This window comes from Grampus griseus (assembly GCF_964374135.1).
Source record: "Grampus griseus genome assembly, chromosome: 8".
NCBI lineage: Eukaryota > Metazoa > Chordata > Mammalia > Artiodactyla > Delphinidae > Grampus > Grampus griseus.
Genome location: NC_139002.1, coordinates 66049887 through 66075018, shown reverse-complemented (window position 1 = coordinate 66075018; position 25132 = coordinate 66049887). Strand labels below are relative to the sequence as shown.

The window sequence follows — 25132 nt, the reverse complement described above, 5'->3', positions numbered from 1 at the left end:
ATATCACATGACCACTAGTTGAAGAGAGGGAGCTCCAGACAGTCCAGTCCTTCCTTGCCTCACTTCCCACCTAGCACCTCCACTGCCGTAAAATTGAAAAAAATTTAAAAACCAAAACCAGTTTAGTGAGAACTTTGAATGCCAAGCCAAGGAGTTAATCACCCCAGCAATGGGAATAGCTTTGAGTGAGGGAATGACTTCAATGTGTATAGAGTGCTTATCTGTGTGCAGGATAAATTTGATAGATATTGGCGATAGCCAGGAGATTGATTGGGAGATTACTAATAGGATCCTGGACTAAATCATTGGTAGTGGAATTGAAAAGTTGGACAAAGAGATATAGTAGTGGAGGATTTTGTGGTAGCTGATCAGATATAAGGGGCAAGGAGAGTAAATTTGGTAGGTATATTCCACTTTTCCAGAAATCCCTTCCTTTAGGGGTGGCCCCTTACCCATTCCATGAGATTCTGGTGGTGAATCAGAATAAACTCATATTTCCCAAACTAAAGGGCATATATGTCCCAGGTTGACCACATTGAGTACTCCTTCCCTGCACAATGTGTTTGGTTCACAGGCATAACCCAAACTTAATGAAAGACCTTTCTGGGAACCCTTCCCCAGTGCTACTGGGGAATATGCTCTCTTCCACCATGAGTTTGGGAATGCCAGAAGCCATTATACTGCCACGTAGAGAGGGCCTATCATGAAAGAGAGAATCAAACAGAGCCCTGACATCATTTGAGTCATTGAACCCATCCATACCTATACTGATGGACTTTTTAGTTATGTGAGTCAAGAAATTAACTTTTTTGCTTATGGATTGGATTTCTATCATTTGCAACAGAAAGAGGACTTATTAAAAGAGTCAAAGATTGCTTAATTTACATATCAAAAAATATTTACAGGGCTTCCCTGGTGGCGCAGTGTCTAAGAATCTGCCTGCCAATGCAGGGGACACGAGTTCAAGCCCTGGTCCAGGAAGATCCCACATACTGCAGAGCAAATAAGCCCATGCGCCACAACTACTGAACCTGTGCTCTAGAACCCGCGAGACACAACTACTGAGCCCATGCGCCACAACTGCTGAAGCCCGTGCACCTAGGGCCCATGCTCCGCAACAAGAGAAGCCACCAAAATGAGAAGCCCGCGCACCGCAACCAAGAGTAGCCCCTGCTCGCCACAACTAGAGAAAGCCTGTGCGCAGCAACGAAGACCCAATGCAGCCAAAAATAAAATAAATAAATTTATTAAAAAAATATTTATGGCATATATGCCATATGAACAATTGAATGAACAATTAAATGTCCAGTAAAATGGGAAATTAAAAAAAAATCCTAAGACATGCCTCATACACCTTGAGATCTATTTCAGCGTTGTCACCAGTTATCAATGTGACATTGAAGTCATGCAATAACTCTGGGATTCATTCTTCTCTTCTGTAGGATGGAGGAAAATGGGGATTGCATTGTACAGTTGGCTCTATGTATCTAGTTTCCACATCCGAGGATTCAACCAACTTTGGATCAAAAATATTCAGAAAAAAAATTCCAGAAAGTTCGAAAAAGCAAAACTTGAATTTGCCAAGCATCAGCAACTATTTACATAACATTTACATTGAATTTATTACTACTTACATGCATTTACATTGTATTAGGTGTGATAAGTAATCTAAAGATGATTTAAAGTGTACAGGAGGATGTGAGCAGATTATATGCAAATACTATGCCATTTTATAAAAAGTACTTGCACATCCACAGATTTTTAGTATCCAAGAGGCAGGGGTCCTGGAACCAAATCCCTACAGATACTGAGTGAAGACTATATTATTTTCTACAGATTTTCTTCAGCTGTAAAGTTTTATGATTCTATGCCATGACATAGAAGAACTAGTGAGTCACTCCAAGATTCTAAAATATGGAAGATTGGTATGCTAAACCAATTAAATGGAAAAACAATGGAAGCTAGGAAGACTGTGGCAATAATTTAGAAGGAACATTTCTTGAGCCTGGTCTAGAGAAAATGCGATAGTGATGGAGGGATGTGGATGAACCTAAGAAACATTAGAAGAAAATAACAATTTGATGCCTGCACATACAGAATATGAAGATGAGTGAAGAGTAACTATTGACTCCAAAAGCTTGCTAGTTTGCGATATTAAAATAATGATAAGGGCTTCCCTGGTGGCGCAGTGGTTGGGAGTCCGCCTGCCGATGCGGGGGACGCGGGTTCGTGCCCTGGTCTGGGAAGATCCCACATGCCGCGGAGCAGCTGGGCCCGTGAGCCATGGCCGCTGGGCCTGTGCGTCCGGAGCCTGTGCTCTGCGAAGGGAGAGGCCACAGCGGTGAGAGGCCCGCGTACCACTAAATAAATAAATAAATAAATAAATAATGATAAAATCTTTAACCAAAATGAAGTCGTTGAGAAAGTAAAAGTGTTAGGAGAGATTTAGTACAGTTCTGAACATGCTGCATTTGAGCTCTTGGTATATATTCAAATGGAAAGTCTACAGACTTGAAAATCTAGAACTGAAGTTCAAGTGGGAAGTCAGGGCTCATGTTATGTTTTTAAGAATCATTGAACATAGAGGGAATAGTGAAAGTCCTGGGAGTGAATACTAGCTACAATAAAAACTGATAATAGACATGACTAATTTGTTTATTAATAGGCAAAGACATTAAAATTGTAAACTTGTATTTCTTAAGCCTCTAAAAAGCTCAATTTATAAATCTTGTTAGTCTATTTATAAATCTCATAATCTTTGCATAAAAATATGGACAATCACTTTCACTTATTCTCTGTGATTTAATTAATTCATAGCATAACAGACTATATACTTCTTGAATATTTAACGTCACTTGCATACTCCATTAATTAAATTTTCTTAGATATCTTAAACTACAATTACAAATGTAATATATCTAACATCTTGGCAGTGAAATTTTATAAGCACTTACATAACTCTTGTAAATCTAATAGCGATAAATCAATCTTATACCTGTGGTCACAAAATTCTCTTAAATGTTTCATATTTTTTTCTCCCAGTTTTATTGAGATATAATTGACATACTGCACTGTATAAGTTTAAAGTGTACAACATTATGATTTGATTTACATACATCGTGAAGTGATTATCACAAGTTTAGTGAACATTCATCATCTCATATAGGTACAAAATAAAGAAATAGTAAAAAGAGTATCTTGTGATGAGAACTCTTAGGGTTTACTCTCTTAACAACTTTCATATATAACACACATCAGTGTCAATTATATCGATCATGTTGTACATTGCATCCTTAGTACTATTTATCTTATAACTGCAAGTTTGTACCTTCTGATTGCCCTCATCCAATTCCTCCTCCCCCCACCCGCTAAACTCCCACCCTCCCCCATAGATCTTAAAAGTTCACAAAGCACACAACACCACAGAAATTATTAACTTTTACAGATATAATGAAAATTGTACTAATTTACCACCTTTTTTATATTAAAGGTGACACATTGTGGCAGGCATGGAGATGTGCCACTCAGATCCTTCTTCAAGAAAGGACTTGCTGCCCTGCTCAGGGGCCAGTAGTGTGATCAGCAGATGGCCTACAGCTGTCAGCGCATTCAGGGTCTGCCTCAGCTGCAGTCCTGACCTTCCCACGGCCGCCATATACTATCTGAGGGAGAGGGGAGTATAAAGGGTGGAGTGGGACACTCCAACCTACGATACTGACTCCAGAGCTCCCTGTCTCATCATCTGCTTCTGGCAAACCTAACTGCAGTGCAAATTAACTCATGCAACCAACATGAACAGAATTGCCATCTCAGACCTCTCACAGCAACTAAGGCTGCAAATTTGGGATATCAGTCAAAATTCCTGTTACTACTTCCCGTGATGATTTTACGGGAAGTAACTCGGTTAGTTACTTGAGCCCCAAGTAACTAACCGAGTTCCATTTTCATGGTGAAGCTCTACCTGCTTACCCAATATATTACTGTAATCTTACTTGAAATCGTTTTCTGCCTTATATAAATATGCACAAGCACACCCCGCCCAGACACACACGGCCTGTAGTTCCCACAACCTCACTGCACTTAATCTTGGCTCTGCCGACAATTCGCTGCGGGAACTTGGGCAATTTATTTACCACTCTGTGCTCAATTTCCTTATCTGTAAAATAGGCATAGTCATCTGACAGTGTTGTAAAGAGTAATGAGCTAGTACTTTAAAAAGTGTGTAGATAGAACAGCCTCTGCCAATACTGCGTATTCAATAAATGCTAGCCATTATCATTATTGGTCTGAGTTCTACATTGTCTATACGTTTTCTTATCTGTCTCAGCAACCAACATCCTATAATAACGTATCGACTAATCAATTACAGAAAAAGTTCTTATGTTTCAAGTCCCTTAATTATCAGACTTCGGATTTTGGGACCTAGATTAAATCCTAGACTTGACTTCAGTTGAATTTGTTATCAGCTGAATGTTTTGGATTTTCCCAATTCATGAAGATGTAAACCAGATACGTGAAGATTAGACCGGGAGCATATATGTAAAAGGCTTTTCTGAAATATAAAACATATGAAAATGTGGGATATTATTCCAATATTATTAAGAAGCTAGACAACTCCTGCAATTACAAAATGAAATTCTTCGCTCTTCAAGTAAAATTGCGCCCCTTCCCCAAAATGATTTCCCCCTCAAATGAGGCCGATTTAAGAGGGATCATTTTAAAATGATAATAAAAACATATGGATAGCCTACCATAGGGCAAAGTTCTGAAGATGCTGAAATGACTTTAAAGCATTTAGGACCAAATGTTAACATCTATGATCAGTCCTAGGAAATCATCCTTTTCAGTCCTCCTGAAAATTCTGTTAAATAAAAGGTTAGACTTCTTTCAACGCCTAAGAAATTTATTCGCATATCAAAGAAGAGCATATTTAAGAAAAACAAAAGCTGCCCTTGCTTTTGACCACAAGTTGGGAATTTTCTGTCATTGGTGCAGCGCCTAAAAACAAGATCCAACTTTCATTTGGCTATTTCTATGGGGCCTCGAAAATCTAAAATATTGCAAACAATAGGACCCACTGTTTAAAGCTACGCGTATTTTAACAAATTCCCTCCAAGAAGCGTACATATTTTAAGATGCCAGTTTGGAAAAACAGACTGCAGGTCGCCACGACGGATCTCACACAGCCCGAATACACAGCCCGAAGCCTTTTGCTGTGTTGTTTTTAAAAAGAGGGGATGGGCGTAGAAGAAATGGGCTTACAACACCCGATGCTACAGCTAGCAAACTGAGTGTTCCAGAGCGCTGGACGTTCCTCCGAGGAGGGAGCCACCAGTGAGGGGTGCAAAGGCACAGGAAGTGGCCTCTTTCCCGTTGACGCTGCGGAGACGCTGCTGTAACACGCGGCTCCCCGACCCCATGTGGGGTCACCCGAGAGCAGCGCCCCGGCAAGATCAGGCTCAGCTCCCAGCTCTGCGCACTAGGGGCCCCCGACACGCCAGCGTCGGGGAGGGGTGGGGAAGGGAGAGGGAGTTTTCTGCCCCGATTCCAGTGAGAAAACAAGGAAAAGAGGAGGCGGTTGCGCAATCTGGGCCTGGGGTGCGGCTCGGGGAACAAAGAGGGCGTGAAAGCACCAGCAGCCGAGACTCCGCGAATCCACTCAAATCTGCCGCCGGGGCAGAGCCCCAGTGCTTGTGGATACGCAGATTTCTCAAAGCCAGTCCAGCCCTACAGGATCACAAATGCTATCTCACAGCACCCAGGACTCTACACTGTAAACAAATGCCTGGGCTGCTCTGGCCCAGGGAAATTTGAAAACAATCGCTTCACGTCTGCCATTCAACTCAGCCTCCTCGAGCTCAAGATTCCAGACTGCCAGGGGCAACGGCAGCTGGGCAACGCCTCAACCGAGCTTGGTCCTTTGCTTTGGTCCCACCCCACTGCTCAGCGCGGATTGGTGTCGGGGAGCAACTCCGGCGCTGATTGGGCGGCGGCGGAGTCGCTCAAGGAGACAGTAAGTTCGGGTGCCCCGGAGTGCTAAATTTATCTTCAGAGGAGCTACCGCGCCCGCCGCGAATTGGATCTCTATGGAGGTGGCATAGGCGATATCCCTGAGCTGAGAGCATCGCCCGGCCCCCCGAATCCTTCTTCCCTCTGTTTTGTTTTTCATTTCTCCCCTTCCTCCCTTCCCCCCTCTCCCCTCCAGTCCGCGACGACTGGCTCTTGACCCCGTTCAGGCCTCGGTGAAGGTGAGGACCAGAGCCGCCGCGGCGGCTGAGTGGTGCGCTCTGAAATGGCCGCTGCCGTGAGCTTCGTAAAATGGCGGCCGCAGGCTCAGCTGGGGACCGCGGCGCTGCTCCGCAGCCCAGCCGCAGCCGAGACCCTTCTCTCCATCACTGATGGAGATGAAGGAGAAAGATAGCGGCGGGTGCTGAGACGTTTTCCTGTGGTTGTTAGCTGAGGCGACCGCCCGGGGACGCGAGAGCAGTTCCGTAGGCGAGGGTGGACGCCCACAGGAAGCCAGCCCCCCAGCTGTGGTGGGCAGCGCGCTCCTGTGACAAGGAGCAGCCGAGGGATAGGTGGCCGGGCCGCCCATCGAGGTGACCGTTGAAAAAAGCACTTAGGTGCTGGACGGAGTGTCTGTGCCCACCTCCTGCCTCGGCTTATGAATGGACTGCACTCCTACCCAGCCCTCCTGCCCCACGGGTATTGTTCAGAGCAGGAACCGCCTTAGGGTGGGGGTTGAATGGAGGGTGCTACCTGTCACCTTAGCCGAAGAGACAAAAGATGAGGTTTCCCCCCGCCCCTTTTCAGGGAGTCGAATAGAAGCTTTAGGGAGTCCAGTCTCTTTGTCCTCGAGAGATTCGGGGAAGCACCTCTGAAAAGGTGGAACTGAGGCCCTCCGAACAAAGCGTTTTCACTCCGTCGTGTCCGTCTCTGGTAGCAGGGGAGAGGAATCCTAAATTTTGAGGTCACCCAGCGTTTCCATGAAGTTCTCGGCAGCTAAAGCGCATTCAGGACTGTGAAAGGACGGTCTACTCTTTCGCTCCCAGGAATGAAGATGTAGGGCTTTCTCCTGCTGCCAGTTTGAGACCCTCGACTTTCTGGCAGTTGTAACCCATTGTAATTCATTTCTCTCTGCACCATCCAACTCCTGGTAACAGATTTTTTAGTGCTTGAGAGATTAAGAGTATTCAGGGACACACAAGCAGTGACTAGGCACGTGGGCTCTGCAGTCGAACTTTCTGGGTTCCGTTCTGAGTTCTTCACAGATGTGTTAACTTAGCAGGTGACTTAGCCTCTCTGTATCTATTTGTTCATCCCTAAAGGGGGGTTTTTAATAATAGTCCCTGACTCTCACGTTTGTTTTGAGGATTAAGTGACCTAATCTAGGAAGGATTTAGCAGTTACTGGCACATAGTAAACAGTGATCACTCAATAAACATTAGTAAGTTAAGGAGCTTGGTTATTGAGACAAGAGTGGTTGTAACAAAAAAGCATAGTTCATGTAACCCTTCCATGTATAATTCCATTTTAGATTACTTTCAGTGCTTAGTTTTAGAGACACTAAGGTGTGGCTGTACTTTTAAAAGTTAGGTTTCGCTTCTGAGAGTTTTTAATGTTTTTCTTTGAAGTCAGTGGATGGGGGAGCGTTACAAAATAATGAAATTACCAGGGTATTAAACAGGACGAAAATATTAACATTTTTACTATGTTAGGCATCTTCTGTTTCAGTCTAAGATCTGCATTGCAGTGAAGAATCATTTGCACTGCCTGGCTCTAAAATAAATTGTAAAGAATGGTCATCTTAGAGGTGTATAGTTCGTTCTCCTTTTGTAGTGTCTAATTTTATTTTTTCTCATTCTAGGCTTTTGGTTACTCCCCTTCCACCCTATCCCTTAATTTCATTTTTTTTGAAGCGTCTGCGTTTCAAGCTGCCAAGGTGGAGAGAGTGATTGCAGAAGGGAGTGCTCCTCATTTCAGGTATCTTACCCTCTAGCTGTTACTGATAAAACCATTTTAATTCAGGATCTGATACGAGAATCCAAAGCTTACTCTGAGCCAAATCATAAAGTTTAACTCAAACTTTAAATCAAACTAGCTATATTTAGGTAGACACTAAATTTGAATGCCTTAACTTATAAGGCTGGTATTCATCAGAGGTCCTAAAATTTGCATTACCCTTCCATTTAATTATGCTTTTAAAAAACTATTATATGAGGAATAAACCTATTTAAATGAGAGTTTTCTTTAGGTCTTCGTTAAGCCTTCACCTAGAGTAATGGGATGGAGAGTAATCAGTAAAATATATGCATTATTTTGAATGAATCTTATTTTGGATAATATAAATATTTATGTAATTTAAGTCCAGAGAAATAGTAGCTAACTTTTGGTTTACAGTTTATTTTTCAATGTTAACACACAGTGTTTAGATACACCAGAATTCTGTGTCTTGCAAAACTTTGAACTGTTTGTGTTTTTGACATAGCTTATCAGAATAATTACTAGCCCTGAAAGGAGCCTTAAGATGTATGACGGTGTCAACAGTGAATGTATCTAATGGCAGTAGGCATCAGAAAGCTAGAAGAGATTCCAAGATACTGTATATCATGAAAGGGGATGATAAATTATGGCCCCACGCTGTCTGTTTTTATAAATAGAGATTTATTGGAACACAACTTGCCCATTCTTTAACGTTTTGTCTATGACTGCTGCCATGCTACAACTACAAAGCTGAGTAGTTGGCAGCAGAGACCATACGGCCCATCAGGTAAAAAACATTTACCGTATGGCACTTTACAGGAGAAGTTTGCCAACCCTGCCATGGGACCTCAAGGTCCCTTCCTTAAAAATGCATTTATCAACTCATTATTTCTTAGTCCAGTGGTTCCCATACTGTGTTTTATAGAAGATTAATGTTATCTTAAGTTAATAAGCATTGTGAGAAAAAGATCAATGCTAACAATAGTTTCTTCTTTTAGAATTTATTTTTAAATGTAAGTTTAAGACTACTAAACTCATTTCTATAGCTTTTATTTTTATGTGATAATCTACCTTTAAGAAAAGGTGTGCCATACCTGAGAGCACCAGGAAGTCGAATGAGAGATCACCTGATACACGAACGTGTGATGTTCCATCTGCGCGTTGATGCATAGGCAGCACTTACAAATTAACTGATGTGTTGCTATATATCATCTCTTTGATGGTTGCTCATCTTCTGTGTATCCTGTCTTATAATTTCAACACATTTGTGATACTCAATGTTTATTCTAAATTAACCATGTTTTGTACCACAAATTCATTGCCTATGGATCTGTTGCTGAAACAAGGAAGTCTTAAACAAGAAGTAGAATCTTTTTGTTATCAAATTGTGTCTGAATCAAATGATCAAAAGGTTGGAATATTACAGAGTGAAGATGAGCAGTTGCAGCCTGCCGTTTCTAAAAATTCAGAAGGTGAGCTTTCCAGGGTCAAATTTATGTCCAATTCCAACAAAATAACAACATTTAGTAAGAAACCAAAAAGAAGAAAATATGATGAAAGTTATTTGTCTTTTGGATTTACTTACTTTGGAAATAGAGATGCACCTCATGCCCAGTGTGTATTATGTAAGAAAATTTTATCAAATAGCTCTTTGGCCCCTAGTAAGCTTCGAAGACATTTGGAAACTAAACATGCTGCATACAAAGACAAAGACATAAGCTTTTTCAAGCAACATCTTGATTCACCTGAAAATAATAAACCCCCAGCACCTAAAATTGTCAATACAGATAATGAAAGTGCTACAGAAGCATCATACAATGTAAGTTACCATATAGCCCTGAGTGGAGAGGCTCATACTATTGGAGAATTGCTTATCAAGCCTTGTGCAAAAGATGTGGTGATGCGGATGTTTGACGAACAGTATAGTAAAAAAATAGATGCAGTACAACTATCAAACAGTACTGTTGCACGTCGAATTAAGGATCTAGCTGCTGACATTGAAGAAGAGCTTGTTTGTAGACTGAAAATTTGTGATGGGTTTTCACTGCAACTAGATGAATCAGCTGATGTTTCAGGACTTGCTGTGCTGCTTGTGTTTGTTCGTTACAGGTTTAATAAATCTATTGAGGAAGACCTACTCTTATGTGAGTCTTTGCAGAGTAATGCCACTGGTGAAGAAATTTTCAACTGCATTAACAGTTTTATGCAGAAACATGAAATTGAATGGGAAAAATGTGTTGATGTTTGTAGTGATGCTTCCAGGGCAATGGACGGGAAAATTGCTGAGGCTGTCACCTTGATAAAATATGTGGCTCCCGAAAGCTCCAGTAGTCACTGCCTGTTATATAGACATGCACTAGCAGTTAAAACAATGCCTGCATCTCTGAAAAATGTGCTAGATCAGGCCGTACAAATCATCAATTATATTAAAGCTCGACCACATCAATCCAGACTACTAAAAATTTTGTGTGAAGAAATGGGTGCCCAGCACACAGCCCTTCTTCTAAATACAGAGGTGAGGTGGCTTTCCCGAGGTAAAGTTCTTGTAAGACTTTTTGAGCTTCGTCGTGAACTATTGGTTTTCATGGATTCTGCTTTTCGACTGTCTGATTGTTTAACAAATTCATCTTGGCTGCTAAGACTTGCATATCTTGCAGATATTTTTACTAAATTAAATGAGGTTAATCTGTCAATGCAAGGAAAAAATGTGACAGTGTTCACAGTATTTGATAAAATGTCATCATTGTTAAGAAAATTGGAATTTTGGGCCTCATCTGTTGAAGAAGAAAACTTCGATTGTTTTCCTACACTCAGTGACTTTTTGACTGAAATTAATTCTACAGTTGATAAAGATATTTGCAGTGCCATAGTGCACCACCTAAGGGGTTTGCGCTCTACTCTGTTAAAATATTTTCCTGTAACAAATGACAATAATGCTTGGGTTAGAAATCCATTTACAGTAACTGTTAAACCAGCCTCATTAGTAGCACGGGACTACGAGAGCCTGATTGATTTAACATCTGATTCTCAAGTGAAACAAAATTTCAGTGAACTTTCACTAAATGATTTTTGGAGTAGCCTAATTCAAGAGTACCCAAGTGTTGCAAGGCGTGCAGTTCGTGTACTTCTTCCTTTTGCTACAATGCACCTGTGTGAGACAGGATTTTCATATTATGCTGCAACAAAAACAAAATACAGGAAAAGACTCGATGCTGCACCTCACATGCGGATCCGACTTAGCAACATTACACCTAATATTAAGCGGATATGTGACAAAAAGACACAAAAACACTGTTCTCATTAAAATTGGAGGGTTTTGCATGCCTCTTGATAACCAAATATAAGATGAAAATAAAAGATGATTTACTTCACTGATGATATCTTGGGGTTTTAAAAAAATGATTCAAATTTTTTATACCTCTTAGATTTTAAGAAAGGTAAAGAATCAAAAATTTAAACCTGTACTACTGTTGGTATTTCTTCTTCACGTAATTTCAAAGGGTTCCATGGTCATGACTGTGGGAAATATTGATTCACAAGGAAAAGTCCCAGTTTCCTAGCATGATGTATCTTTTTAGGAGCTAATCGCTACCAATGTTTCTAAGCATGCCACCCTGTAACCCTCCAATCACAGGGACCTTCTTGCCTAAACATATCACTGTATTATGCTTTCAGGTCTCAAAAAACCATTCCTTCTCCTTGCTTCCTGACAGACTCCTATTTGCTTTTCAACCCTTTGACTTAATTTATCTTCAGTACTTTCATTCTCTAAATCTTTCTATTTGGCCCTATTTTTTGTATATGTCTCAGCTGTGAACTGCTTGGTGGTCTCATAATTTCCAGTGTTATTGGACTGAGCTGTTATATGATCTTATCCAGCTCTATGTCTCCATTATCTGGCAGAAGACCTTACTAAAGTAGATGCTAAATAAAGGAAAAAATGTTGGTGAAGGTGAACCAACAAAAAATGGAAGAGGGCATGGTAGCTTATATTTGTATGCTATCGTGTATAGAATGCTACTCTTTGTGGTTTGGGCTCAGTCATTCCATTACCTAGAATTTAGTGTGGCCATTAAGGAGAAGTTACTGGGGAATGTCAGAGCTTTGATTCGAGTTGAACTGGTGGGGAGGTGGAGGGAGTGTGAAGAATATTTTCAGATTTTCTTTGTTTCTCAATTTGTGTATAGATTATTGCCGATTCAATATACTATAGTCTAAATTAACGAGGCTTTACTGTACTTGAAGATGATTGGACTTGAAACCGCTATCAGTGTATTCTTAGAATACTATGAAAGATTTCCTTTTTTTTTTTTAAGATGTTGAGGGTAGGAGTTTATTAATTAATTAATTTTTGCTGTGTTGGGTCTTCGTTTCTGTGTGAGGGCTTTCTCTAGTTGTGGCAAGCGGGGGCCACTCTTCATCGTGGCGCGTGGGCCTCTCACTATCGCGGCCTCTCTTATTGTGGAGCACAGGCTCCAGATGCGCAGGCTCAGTAGTTGTGGCTCACTAGCCCAGTTGCTCCGCGGCATGTGGGATCCTCCCAGACCAGGGCTCGAATCCGTGTCCCCTGCATTAGCAGGCAGATTCTCAACCACTGCGCCACCAGGGAAGCCCACTATGAAAGATTTCTCACTGACATTCCTGCCTCTAGTCTTCTCTTCCATGTCACATCACCCAACACAGTTCACCAACTCAGGGTTAAATGTTTTTTGTGTTATTTCTATAGTCAAGACCTACCATATAACTACTAGATAGCCATTATTTATTTAATCTCACTCATTCAAACCCACTCCCCATTTTGGGGAAGAGGAGAACCTCCCCTCCCTAAGGTAGAATGTGATAGAATGATTAAGCTTAGGTACCTGCTCCACTACTTAATTAGCTTTTTTTTTTTCTTTTTTTGGCGATGCCGAGCAGCTTGTGGGATTTTAGTTCCCCGACGACCAGGTGTTGAACCCAGGCCCTCGGCAGTGAGTGCTCGGAGTCCTAACGACTGGACCACCAGGGAATTCCCTAACTAGCTCTTTAACTTTGGTCAATTTGAGCCTTTCTGAACCTATTATCTCATTTGTAAAATTGTAATTATGCCTTCTTTAAAGAGTTATTAAGATAAAATGACTATGTATATAAATCTAACAGTGGGTAATCAGGAATAGATAAGTGACTTACATTAGTTCCTTGCCATATCCAGCCATGTTCCAGTCAAACTTCACTCCACACTCACACTTCCAGTCTGAGTTTTTATTCTGTGTGGAGATCTAACAGGCTATATAGGACCTGACCTAATATGAGGCAGCAAGGTTAAGTATTTTTAGCCCAGGCTTTTTCTCCTTTGTCACATTAAGCACCTATGTACCTGTCAGTTACTCTGCTAGATGCTTGTGTGTTATCAGTAATCTTACAACAATCCTATGGGATTAGGTAATTTCTGAATTTGCCCAAGGTCACACAAGTAGCAGAACCTAGTTTAAAGTGGCCTTTTCTGACAGTACTTTTGCCTTCGTTGCATTTCAAACTTTTCTAAGAGCATCAAAAAATGACTTGGGAGTATAGCTAAAACTCCTTAATAAGATGTGGGCATTTCTTTGAAATCTGTGCTTTCTTGTCTAAATTCATCCAAAATAGCCATCTACTTCAAAGCATGACTGCTTGTTTTAGTATAAAAATATGTAACAGGGATTAAATTGCTATCAAGTAAAATTAATTCTCCAGAAAGATTCATGATACTCATACATGCAGTACTTTTTGTCAGCTGATCCCAGAATTAAAGGTACGCTATTTCAAGAAGTATGTACAATGCCATGATGTGTACATTTGGCTGGTGCCTCAAGTGTGGTAACCAGACTCCCTGTGTGATTGCTGAACCTGAGCCTCTGCTTAGGTCATCTGTCCAGGATGTAAGCCTCTTGAGATATAAGACCTCTCGCTTTCTAGTCCTTTACCCCTAACCACCTTCTCTGAGAGGCTGCTTTTCTGCATTGAAACCCAAATCTATTGACTGAGACACTGCTAACTGCTACTAGACCTGTTTAATGCCGGCACTACCCAACTTGGTTCTTGATGTCAACTACTGACCTGTTCTATAACCTATCAGGACTAACCTATGGGTACCATGTGCAGCTAGTGAGAACAGACTTTTGTACCTAAAGGTAGGTCTTGTACCTGCTGGATGACGGGCAATCTAGTTCCAGACAGCAACTTCTTTATTACTCTAACCCACTGTAGTTACCATGACTGAATCCCAAAAGAGGAGATTCTTTCCCTTTATATTTAAACTCTACCTACCCTTCAGAATCAACCTTCCTTAAATAAAACCAAAGCAAAGTAAATCTTGAGCACTCAGATTCCCTTTATTTTGTACCTCCAAAAACCTTTGGTTACCATTCTGCCAGTACTCCCTAAGGCTCCAAATACTAGAGGCTCTATCTAGAAGTAGAGGGAAGGCTGACAAACACCGTCACACAAAAGAAAACTCTAAAGGAAGAAATGGGTGGCGTTCTACTTAATATTGCAAGAGATATTTGGGGGCTAAATAACATGGCAACCTCAAATGACAGCTCCCCTTCTTGCCTGCATGAAACAGTGAAGTTCCTGTAATGTATCCAATCCAAAAGGGCTCTCCCACTTTTTTTTTTTTTTTGCCTGTTTCTGAAATTAATTTAGTTGGCAACCCATTCTCCATGAATAAAAATACGAACCACAAATGTTTCTTGTATTAGTCAAGGCTCTCAGTTGTAATTTATAGAAACCCAAATCAAACTTACTCAAGTCAGAAAGTTTTACTTATTGGTCAGTGTTTGCAGTAGCCTCAGGGATGATTGGATCTTTGTTTAGATGATATTATCAGGAATCTCTCTTTATCACTTTGGGGGTTTTTTGTTTTATTGAGGTATAGCCAATGTACAATATTTTATATACATTATCCCACTTTTAATCCCTATAATTCAAGTACAATTGATCCTTGAACAGCACAGGTTTGAACTGCATGGGTCCACTTATACCCAGATTTTTTTCAGTAGTAAATTATACAGTGCTTACATGGCCCATGGTTAGTTAAATCCGCAGATAGGGAGGGGTGACTATAAGTTATACGCAGATTTTCAACTTCGCGGAAGGTTAGCACCCTTGACCCCCATGTTGTTCAAGGGTCAAGTGTAATTGAAATTGCCTTGATTTTTTTTTGTCTTTTTAAAAAAATTTTATTGAAGTATAGTTGATTCACAGTGTTGTGTTAATTTGTGCTGTACAGCAAAGTGATTCCGTTATATATATTACTTTTCATATTTTCCATTATGGTTTGTCACCGGATATTGAATATAGTTCCATGTGCTATACAATAGGACCTTGTTGTTTATCCATCCTATATATAATAGTTTGCATCTGCTAATTCCAAACTCTCAATCCTTCCCTCCCCCACCCCACTTCCGCCTGTCTTGATTTCTTAATGAGGATTGTTTCCTATGTAAATCTTGCCCTAGTACCACACGTATATAAATACACAAATTGTAATCTCTTGTAGTTTAGACTTCTTTGGGATCATTCATAGATTTAGCAAATTTCTAGTAATACTGTAAGTGCTCAGTGAATTGAATTCCCTAACTTAAAAGGTAAGGTATTAAGGTGAAATATAATTCATACTATAACATTATGAAAATTAGCTTTAAAATTCTTGGCTTCAACTTAAACAGATAAGGCAGTAACTATTCTTTGTCTTTCAAAGACTTCAGAAGCAGCATTTTTTTTTTTTTTCTCTGTACAAGGTTTTCTTTTTTGTTTTTAATTGTAGGAAAATATACATTACACAAAATTTACCATTTTAACCACTTTTAAGTATACAATGGCATTAAGGACCATCACCATCATCCGTCCCCAGAACTTTTTCATCTTCCCATACTGAAACTGTCCCCATTAAACATTAACCCCCCCATTCTCCTCCCCTAGTCCCTGGCACTCATTATTTGCATTTTCTGTCTCTGAATTTGGCTACTCTAGGGACCTCATAGTGGAATCATACAGTATTTATCCTTTTCAGTCTGGCTTATTTCACACAGCTATAAATAGGTTCATCTATGTTGTAGCATGTGCCAGAATTTCCTCTTTCTAAGGCTGAATAGTTTTCGTGTGTGTGTGTGTGTGTGTGTGTATGTATACACGTTTTGTTTATCCAGTCATCCATCAATGGACACTTGGGTTATATCTGTCTTTGGCTACTGTGAATAATACTGCTGTGAACATGTATCACAGTCACAAATATCTTTTTGACTGCCCAAAGCAGCATTTATTAATAAGCCCCCTGTTTCCTTAAAAATGCAATTTTACTCTCCAAAATATAATTCACCTACAACTCTTGAAAGAATCCAACAGCTATGTAAATCTAGGTGCCTCTGGAGCTTATGCAAGTTATTTACTTTCATTTGTTAAAGTTGGTAATAACTGCACTGTTAATTAGTTACAATGGAAAGACTTCTGAAGCAGCTATCAAGAGACTTGTGTTCTTCAACTAATTAATTGCCTTAGATAAGTTCATCCTTCTTTCTTGGCCTTAGTTTCTTCGCTTACCAAATGAAAGGGGTTGAACTAGAATGAGCTCTAACGTTCTTGTCAAATAAGTTAAAAATTTTAACCTAAATAAAGATTAGGGTGATGATAAGATGTGCTCAGTTTTTTGAAATATGTGGATTTTTCCCTTGGAAGCCAAGCCTTTTTTTTTTTCTTTATTGAAATATAGTTGATTTACAATGTTGTATCAATTTTTGCTGTATAGCAAAATGACTCAGTTATACATATATATACATTCTTTTCCAAATTCTTTTCTATTACGGTTTATCACAGGATCTTGACTATAGTTCCTTGTGCTAGATAGTAGGACATGGTTAAGACAAGCTTTTTTTTTTTTTTTTTTGGCTGTGCCTCGTGGCTTGCAGGATCTTAGTTCCCCAACCAGGGATCGAACCTGTGCCCCCTGTGATGGAAGCACAGAGTCCTAACCACAGGACCGCCAGGGAATTCCCATAAGTCAAGCTTTTTACATTAGTCTTGTACCATAATGTTTTCCAACAACCAAATGATAAAATTTATAAATTGCCCCATCGTGGATACTTACTGGATGAAAGGAATGAAGTGCTTTTTTGGAAGGGAAATGTACATTGGAAAAACTAAAATATGTTTGTTTATGACTGTGTTGAAACCTAGTATAGTTGAAGGCATAACTCAAGCGTCAGGCAGGTTACAGTGGAAATTATTGACTAATCCCCAGCATCTATTTTCCTCTCCCAAGTTGTACCCTGATTTTCTTTCAGGTATCCACTTTTCCCCTACATAATCCATATACTTAAGTAAAAGCTGATCTGTCTCCAGCTTCAGGAGTGGACTTGTTTTGTCTAAGATAGTTTTTTGACCCCAATTCACATAGCAAACAGGTTTTACAATATAATCTAGGTGTGGGCATGTGTGAGCACCAGAGTTTCATAGAACAGTACTAATCCTTTGTATGTGCAATGTAATCCCAAATATATTTAATTTTTTTAATGATGAAAACTCAAAGATTAATTGTATGACCCATTCTTAGGTCCTGATCCACTGTTTGAAAAGCACCAGTGAGTGTAATGCCATTGCCCTTACAAAAATTGTTCAAGGAACCTGGCTGTAAGCCTGTTAAGGCATAGTATTGCTCTGGCCACAGTAACTGGCCCAGGAATAGCATGTGACCCAATACAGGCAAGTGAAAAGCAAGAGCAGTATTACAGGGGCTTTGACAAAAGTTGCTTCCTCACTCTTAATGAAGAGATAAATATCCTGTGTACTTGGGAGGCCTGGAATTGCTGCAACTCTTTAGCTACCAGCATGGGGATAAAGCCAATACATAGGGGCGGGCACAACCAAAAAATTAGAAATTAAACCAGAGCCCTGACTGAACCAAACTTGATCACATTCCTGCCTTTAATTTTTTTGTTGCCCAGGCCAATAAAACTATCGTTTAAGACCCTTTACATTGGATTTTCTATTACCATAGACAAAATCATCTTAACTAATATAGTGGTCTAAAGGGAAAGCAATATAAAACTAGAATTTACTGGTAAACTTAGCTGCAATGATGAGTCCCAGCCCAAACTGAAATAGTCTGATCTCTGGTTATTCTGCCATCTACCATAGTGCTATCACTCAAAACTCTGCCACTGGTAATATTTTATAGACCAGAAACTAAATCAGCACATGTATTGACATTATTAGATATTATCAAAAATGCCATTTCTCTTCGTGGGACAACTTGGTAATAAATGGATTTTACGTATTAGTTTAGGCTGGCCTAGTTATGAATCGGGTGTGTAATTCAAATTAGAAATTAACCTTGAAAACAAATCTATTCATTTTTCCTTTAACTTGTCAAAGACCCTGATAAATGTGATGGGATTTTTAAAAATTTTTTATGTTTAATAAGTCATATGCTTTGTAGGGGAAATGATCAGCCAGAAATAATTTGAGTGGTCCTCTATCTTCAAAGCTGTTTTCTGTCAAAATTGTAAACAAGTTCCCTACAAGATTGTTTTAACTTCTCAGAAGAGTTATGTGTTGACAAGGCAAAATCGCAGTTCACAAGGCTTTCTTGACAAATACCTTTGAGCAAAATAAACCCTTCCCCAAACAAGCTGGGACTTCAGGTGTAAGGTGATGATCTAAATGCCTACATTTGACTCTTACCTTCCTAAAAGTCCACAGACATGCTGAAAGAAATATCAAAGTTAGACTGAATCCACAGCAACACTAAGAAAAGGGAGTAAAGGTGTCATTACTCTCAAGAATTTACATTCTAGTGGGAAAGACAAACTATTGAGCACTATTAAGTAAATAGGTTAATGAAGGAGAATGTTAACTGAGTTAATCTGAGATAGTCTCTTTGAGAAAGTGACATTTCAGCCAAAACCTGAGTGATAAGAGGGAGCCAGTCAGTTGAAGATTGGGGAAAGAATACTCCAGATGGAGAGAAGGCAAGTGCAAACACCCGTATACAGAAAGAGCTTGGTGTGTTTGAGGAATAGGAAGATTAAACATCTGGAGTAATGCACACATGTCACTGTGCGTGTGGTAAAAATTGTCAAAGAGGTAGGAAGAAACCAAATTATTTAGAGTATTAGAGGCCAATATAAGGAGTTTGGATTTTATTTCAAGTACAATGGGAAGGCATTGTGGTCCTCACAGGGGAGAAGGGGGTGGGGATTAGGATACCATCTCCAAGGGGTATTTGTAAATGTGTGAGGGCATTGAGGACTATACCTGGGGTATTTTAAATCCATTAGTACATGATATCCACCCTTTCTTTTGAAGAGCTCAGAGTTTGGATGACACTGGGACCTTCATATACTTCTGAGAAGACCCAGAACCTTAGAGACCCCACTTTGGAAAATGTACATGTTAATTGAAAGAGTCTCCATCTCCACTCTTAAAAGGAGGGAACATATATTGGGCCTCTTTTTATCCCATAAAGCACCATGCTATACTCCTTATGGCACTGTTTTGTGGCACAAACTTGACAACTATCTAAATTTGAGGGCATGCAAAATATAATGGTGATTATCTTTTGATTATTTTTTCTTATAAGGAAATATAGTGCATTAATCAAAGACTTATGATGTATAAAAATACCCAGATTTGGCTTTCATTATGTTTTTATTGAATGAAGGGATGAATGTTGAGTCTCCAAGCCTTATCTAGTAACTCTTCAAGTTGGCTGCTAAATCATGTCCTTGTTGGTGTCGTAACTCTTTCCTATCCTTCCCCTGTCCCTCAAGGAAGAGGATCCCAGAATTCTTAGAGGGTAGAGAAGCAAAAGAGACTCACTCATCCTTAGGATTTCACTGTTGGAACTATTTGTTAACTTAATTTTTAATGATTTCAAGACTTCATATAAAGTAGCCCCTACCTCTCTTCCCAAAATAATGTAAAGAGAACTCTGGTCTGAATGGTACAGCATTGGGGTTGGCCTGGGATGACAGAGTAAGATTTTAGTCCAGGGCTTTTCTCCATGCTACTAAAACAATATTTTAAAAGTCACTCTGGATATCCATTTCTAGAGCACTTTGTGGGTCTTAGGCAGTTAATTCTGAGGTAGGTTATATAACCGTGTTACAGCTATGGAAGAATTAAGTGCCTAACACGAAGTACTTTGGGTTTAGAGAGGGGTTTTAAAATGCAAAATGTTATTTTTACTATTCTACATGTATAAATGAAAAGTAAAGTAAAAAGTCATGGTACATTGTACTGTCAATCATCAAGTACTTCTGGAGTCTTTAAAAGGCTCCCAGATACACTCAGAAACATTCATACACCATTTTCTTTCTCAACGAAGCACCTATTTCAAGAGGCAGCAGTGAGAATCGCTCTAGAATGCATCCACTTTAACAGCAACTCACTTTTCACGTAGCCCTCCCAGCTTTTAAATATACATATGGTCGATCAAAGCACCATGAATCAACCAGACAGCTGTCATCAGGAACTAAGCCAATATGACATCCCTTTTCAGGAAGGCTTTGGAAACAGTTTTCTTTCTGACAGTCAAACTGTGTACTTGTTCTAGAAAACAAGCTACTCTCAAGGCTTCAGTGTCCAGTCAGATACAATAAAGAGCTATAGTTTGTTATGGGCTTGAAGTTCTGAGTCTTAATGATTTCACAATATATTGACTACCAATTAGGATAGTCTCAGTGTTCCTGCAAACATCAGATAAGTCCGTCACTCCTTAAATTGTGCAACACCAATAAACTGTACCTATTCTATTTTTGCTTAATTTTGTATTCAAGGAAAAAAGCAGACTTTCATCAACTAAACTTTAGGCCAAAACATGAGAAATGAATAGAGCTTATGAAACAAAGCCCTGAAGTTCAAGACACAAACTTATGAAAATCAGTGAAGAATTGTTTGGTGTAGGTATGGAGGATTTATCTAGTACTTAGCCAATCAAATACTGAAACACACAACCATGCCTCTGCTTTGTATTACATCACTGCTAGTGAAATTTACTCAAATCAGGACAAAGTTGATGATAAAGGAAACGTTGCATTTCCAAGTCATAAAATATTGAAAACACACTACTCCAAAATAAACATAGGAAAGATTTAAATAATGAAACATTTTAATTTTCATTTCCAATTGCATAAAGCAGAATGTAAACTCCATGGGGGCAGAGACCTTGACTTTCTTATCTACCTCTGTATTTTCAGGACCTAGAATAATGTCTGACACCTAAGAGTTGTTCGTTAAGTGTTAGATGTCGAGATGGTAATGATGGGGAAAGGCTAGGTTTGAATCTCAGCTCTGACACGTTCTAGTTGTAGAACCTTAGACAAGTCACTTAAATTCTCTTGAAGCTCAGTTTCTTCCTCTGTAAAAGAGGAGTAATATTTTAGTCTCTGTTTTTCTAATATGTGTTTTTTACAACACCACCAAGCAGTTTTCCAATTCTCAGCAGACACTGACTGAGGAGTCCTACAATTTAATTCAATTCTGACACTGTTTACCTGGAGATAGTGTCAGATCCTACAGGTTAAGGGCTCAGTCCAACAAGAGTCCCCACCAACCCTCCTTCAGACACCAATAGCAGGTACAGGTTAAATTGGAGGTTCCCATGACCCCCTCTTCCTGTTCAGTTTACTAGAGTGGCTGACAGAACTCAGAGAAACATTTACTCAAATTTACTGGCTTGTTATAAAAGTCTATAACTCAGGAACAGCCAAATGGAAGAGATGCATAGGGTAAGTAAGGTATATAGAGGAGGGAGTGCGGAGTTTCCAAGCTCACCCTCGCACGCTCTCCCCCTAGCAGGCCACTCTCCCCACATGCCCACGTGCTCACCAACCCAGAAGCTCAACTCCTGTGGTTCAAGAGTTTCTATAGAGCTTAATCTGTAGCCCTCCCCGACCTTACCCTTCCCAGATGTCAGTGGGTGGGTGTGAAAGTTCCAACCCTCCAATCACTTAGTCTTTCTGGTGACCAGCCCCATCCCGTGGTTATCTAGGAGCCCCACCCTAAGTCACCTCATTAGCATAAACTCAAGAGTGCTCAAAAGAGACTCCTACTGAAAGACAAAAGGCGCTCCTATCACTAAGGAAACTCCGAGTTTTCTTTGGATGGCTCTGTGCCAGAAACCCAGGACTAAGACCACATACATTTCTTATTACACCACAGTTTTACTTAGATCCCTGCTCTGAGAGTCAAATAAGATATGTATCAAAAGTCATTGTAAAACTATAGCATTATTAAAAACCATTATACTAATGCTATAACCAACAATGCTATAACAAAACATTGCCTGGTAGAGATCCTTACATCTGGCATTTTGTGTGTGTGTGTGTGTATATACACACACACACATACACACGATGCCAGGTGTTTTTAATTCATTTTTTAATTATATCTCTGTGAGGTATGACATCAGTATTATCTGTTGAATAACAATTTATTGGCTGTAAAAAACATGTATTTCCTCACAGTTTCTGTAGGTCAGGAATCCAGGCGCAGTTTAGCTCCAGACTCTGCTTCAGTGTCTCCCACGGCTGCAATGAAGGTATTGGCCAGGGCTACAGTCATTTCAAGGCTCCACTGGGGAAGGAGCCACTTCCAAGCTCACTCCTGTTGCCAAGATTCAGTTTTTCACAGGCTGCTGGACTGAGTGGGAGGCTGCCCTCAGCTCCATGACACGTGGACCTCTCTATAGTGCTGCTTACAACATGCTAGCTGGCATCATCGAAGTGAGCAAATGAGAGAGTGCCAGTAACGCAGCAGTCACAGACTTTTATAACCTATTTTGGAAGTGTTATTCCATCACTTTTCTTGTGTTCTGTTCATTAAAGCAAGTCACTAGTGAACCAGGATGCAGGCTTTCACCAGCCACCGAATCTGCTGGCACCTTGATCTTGGACTTCCCAGCCTCCAGAACTGTGAGAAATAAATTTCTGTTGATTATTAAAAATAAATAAATAAATAAAATTTTTAAAATGCAAGTTACTAGATCCAGCCCATATTCAAGAGGAGAGAATATTACACAAAGGCATGAATACCAGGAGGGAAAGATCGCCTTGAGCCATTTTAGAAGGCTGCCTTCTACAGGCTCAGAGTGTTCAAGTTGCTTATCTAGTTTCACAAAGGTAATAAGTAGCAAACCTGAGATTCCAAATCACATCTGCCTGATTACAGAGCCCACAGGGTTTCCATCTACTACTCTTCTCCCAATGAATATATAGGAATAATTATAGGGTTAGCATAAACGAGTCTAGAAGTGATTCTAAAGTGTTAAAAATCTGTTCTCTAGGATAGAAAAAGTCATCTCCATCCTAATTGTTCTTCCTAGGATTTTTCATTCTAATCATTTTTTTCATAGCTAGGACAAGTTAAACTGTTTTTCATTCGTGCTCCACGGTACCATAAACTCCAAATTAGTGATATAAGATTTTTCATTATTTAAAAAAACCTGCAAAGTGTAAGTTACCTCTCAGCAATACTATCTAAGGAAAATAATCTTGTGGACACACTAGGGTTACTAATAGACCTTTGGAGAGAGTATCTTTCAATTGTTAATTTATTCAGAGAGTCATGGGAAAGGACATAGACATTTGTAAATAACAACAGAAGTGTATACAAGGAGCTCTTAAGTTCAGAAAAGAAATATGGTTAAAGAAGTATGATTCAAAGAGTCAAAAACAGTTTGAGTCTTGAAACATGAAAAGCATGAATCTGAGTTTACCAGGTGACCAGGACACAGAGTTATTAAAAAAAAACAAAAAACAAAAAAACCATGGCCTAGGATTATAAACAGATTTGGAACTTGGGGGATTCCCTGAAAGTCAGAGGGCAGATGGGATCAGAATGGCAGAGCAAGAGTCAAAGACTTCAATGTCAGAGGTAAATGATACAAGGAGTTGGGGGGTGGGCTGGGGGAAAGGCACAATGTCCTAGAACAACCATAAAGGGTAACTGGGGAATGGAATTTGAAACCTCTGGTTGGGTTGGCTTCTCAGTCCATTCACTTTTCAAAGCTAAGGTTATCCTGAAATGATATTTTACACTAGACTGTCACAGTGACTCTGGAAACTTGGGGCAGATAAGTCAGGCAGTACTTCAGGTGGCTACATCCAGGAAAGGAAACCTCATTTCACAAACAGAATTATCAGCCACTGGTATGCGCCGTCCAAGATTACATTTTATCCCTTCCTCACAATCATCAGAGCAAACTGTGATAAACTGAAACTACCTCAGGCACAGAGAACAAGGAATACCAAGGTGAGAACAAAATCAAGAACAACCAAATACCCAAGGAAGACCAATACCATGAAAGGGTGACACCAGTCAACAAACAAAAGAACTAACACCCAAGCAAGTAGTTATTAGAATAAACAGAGGATCTTGGAAACAATAATTGTTAATATTTATCTAGTGCATACTAGGTGTGGTATCAAGCATTGTTCTCATGTATTTTTTTTTTAATATTTATTTATTTGTCTGTGCCGGGTCTTAGTTGCAGCACACGGGATCTTCATTGTCAAGTGCGATATCTTCGTTGTGGCATGCGGGATCTTTAGTTGTGGCATGCGAACTCTTAGTTGTGGCATGCAAATTCTTAGTTGCGGCATGCAAACTCTTAGTTGCGGCATGTGGGATCTAGTTCCTTGACGAGGGATCGACCCCGGGCCCCCTGCATTGGGAGCACGGAGTCTTAGCCACTGGACCACCAGGGAAGTCCCTCTCATATATTTTTTTAAATTTAATATTTATATGGAGTATCCCCAGAAGAATATGAGAGAGTATTGCATCTAACTTTCATGAAAAAGAGCTAGTTTTAAAGATGGTTGAAAAATTAAAAGACAGTCTAAACAGTAAATAGACTCTGATGAATAGCAAAATGAAAGAATAAGCTGAAGAATTATTTCAAAAGAACAAAGATATAAGGGCTTCCCTGGTGGCGCAGTGGTTGAGAGTCCGCCTGCCGATGCAGGGGACACGGGTTCGTGCCCCGGTCTGGGAAGATCCCACATGCCGCAGAGCGGCTGGGCCCATGAGCCATGGCCGCTGAGCCTGCGCGTCCGGAGAGGTGATTTAAGAAACATGCAAGATAAATACAGAGATTTCAGTATCTCTCTCATAATTCCAAAGAAGAGGTAAC

The 25132-nt window shown here is 39.9% G+C and overlaps 1 protein-coding gene across 1 annotated transcript; it reads left to right on the top strand.

Annotated features, from left to right (window-relative positions):
• Positions 1-6062: 6062 nt before the first annotated feature.
• On the top strand, positions 6063-11354 carry ZBED5 (zinc finger BED-type containing 5). Its single transcript, XM_082659687.1, has 3 exons — positions 6063-6248; positions 7868-7983; positions 9062-11354. The coding sequence occupies exon 3, from the start codon at positions 9203-9205 to the stop codon at positions 11285-11287; it is 2085 nt and encodes a 694-aa protein (XP_082515813.1). The 5' UTR covers positions 6063-6248; positions 7868-7983; positions 9062-9202; the 3' UTR covers positions 11288-11354.
• Positions 11355-25132: the final 13778 nt, after the last annotated feature.

Excerpts from the sequence above, each read along its gene's own strand:
- ZBED5 (XM_082659687.1), top strand. The coding sequence starts at position 9,203 with ATGGTTGCTCATCTTCTGTGTATCCTGTCTTATAATTTCAACACATTT.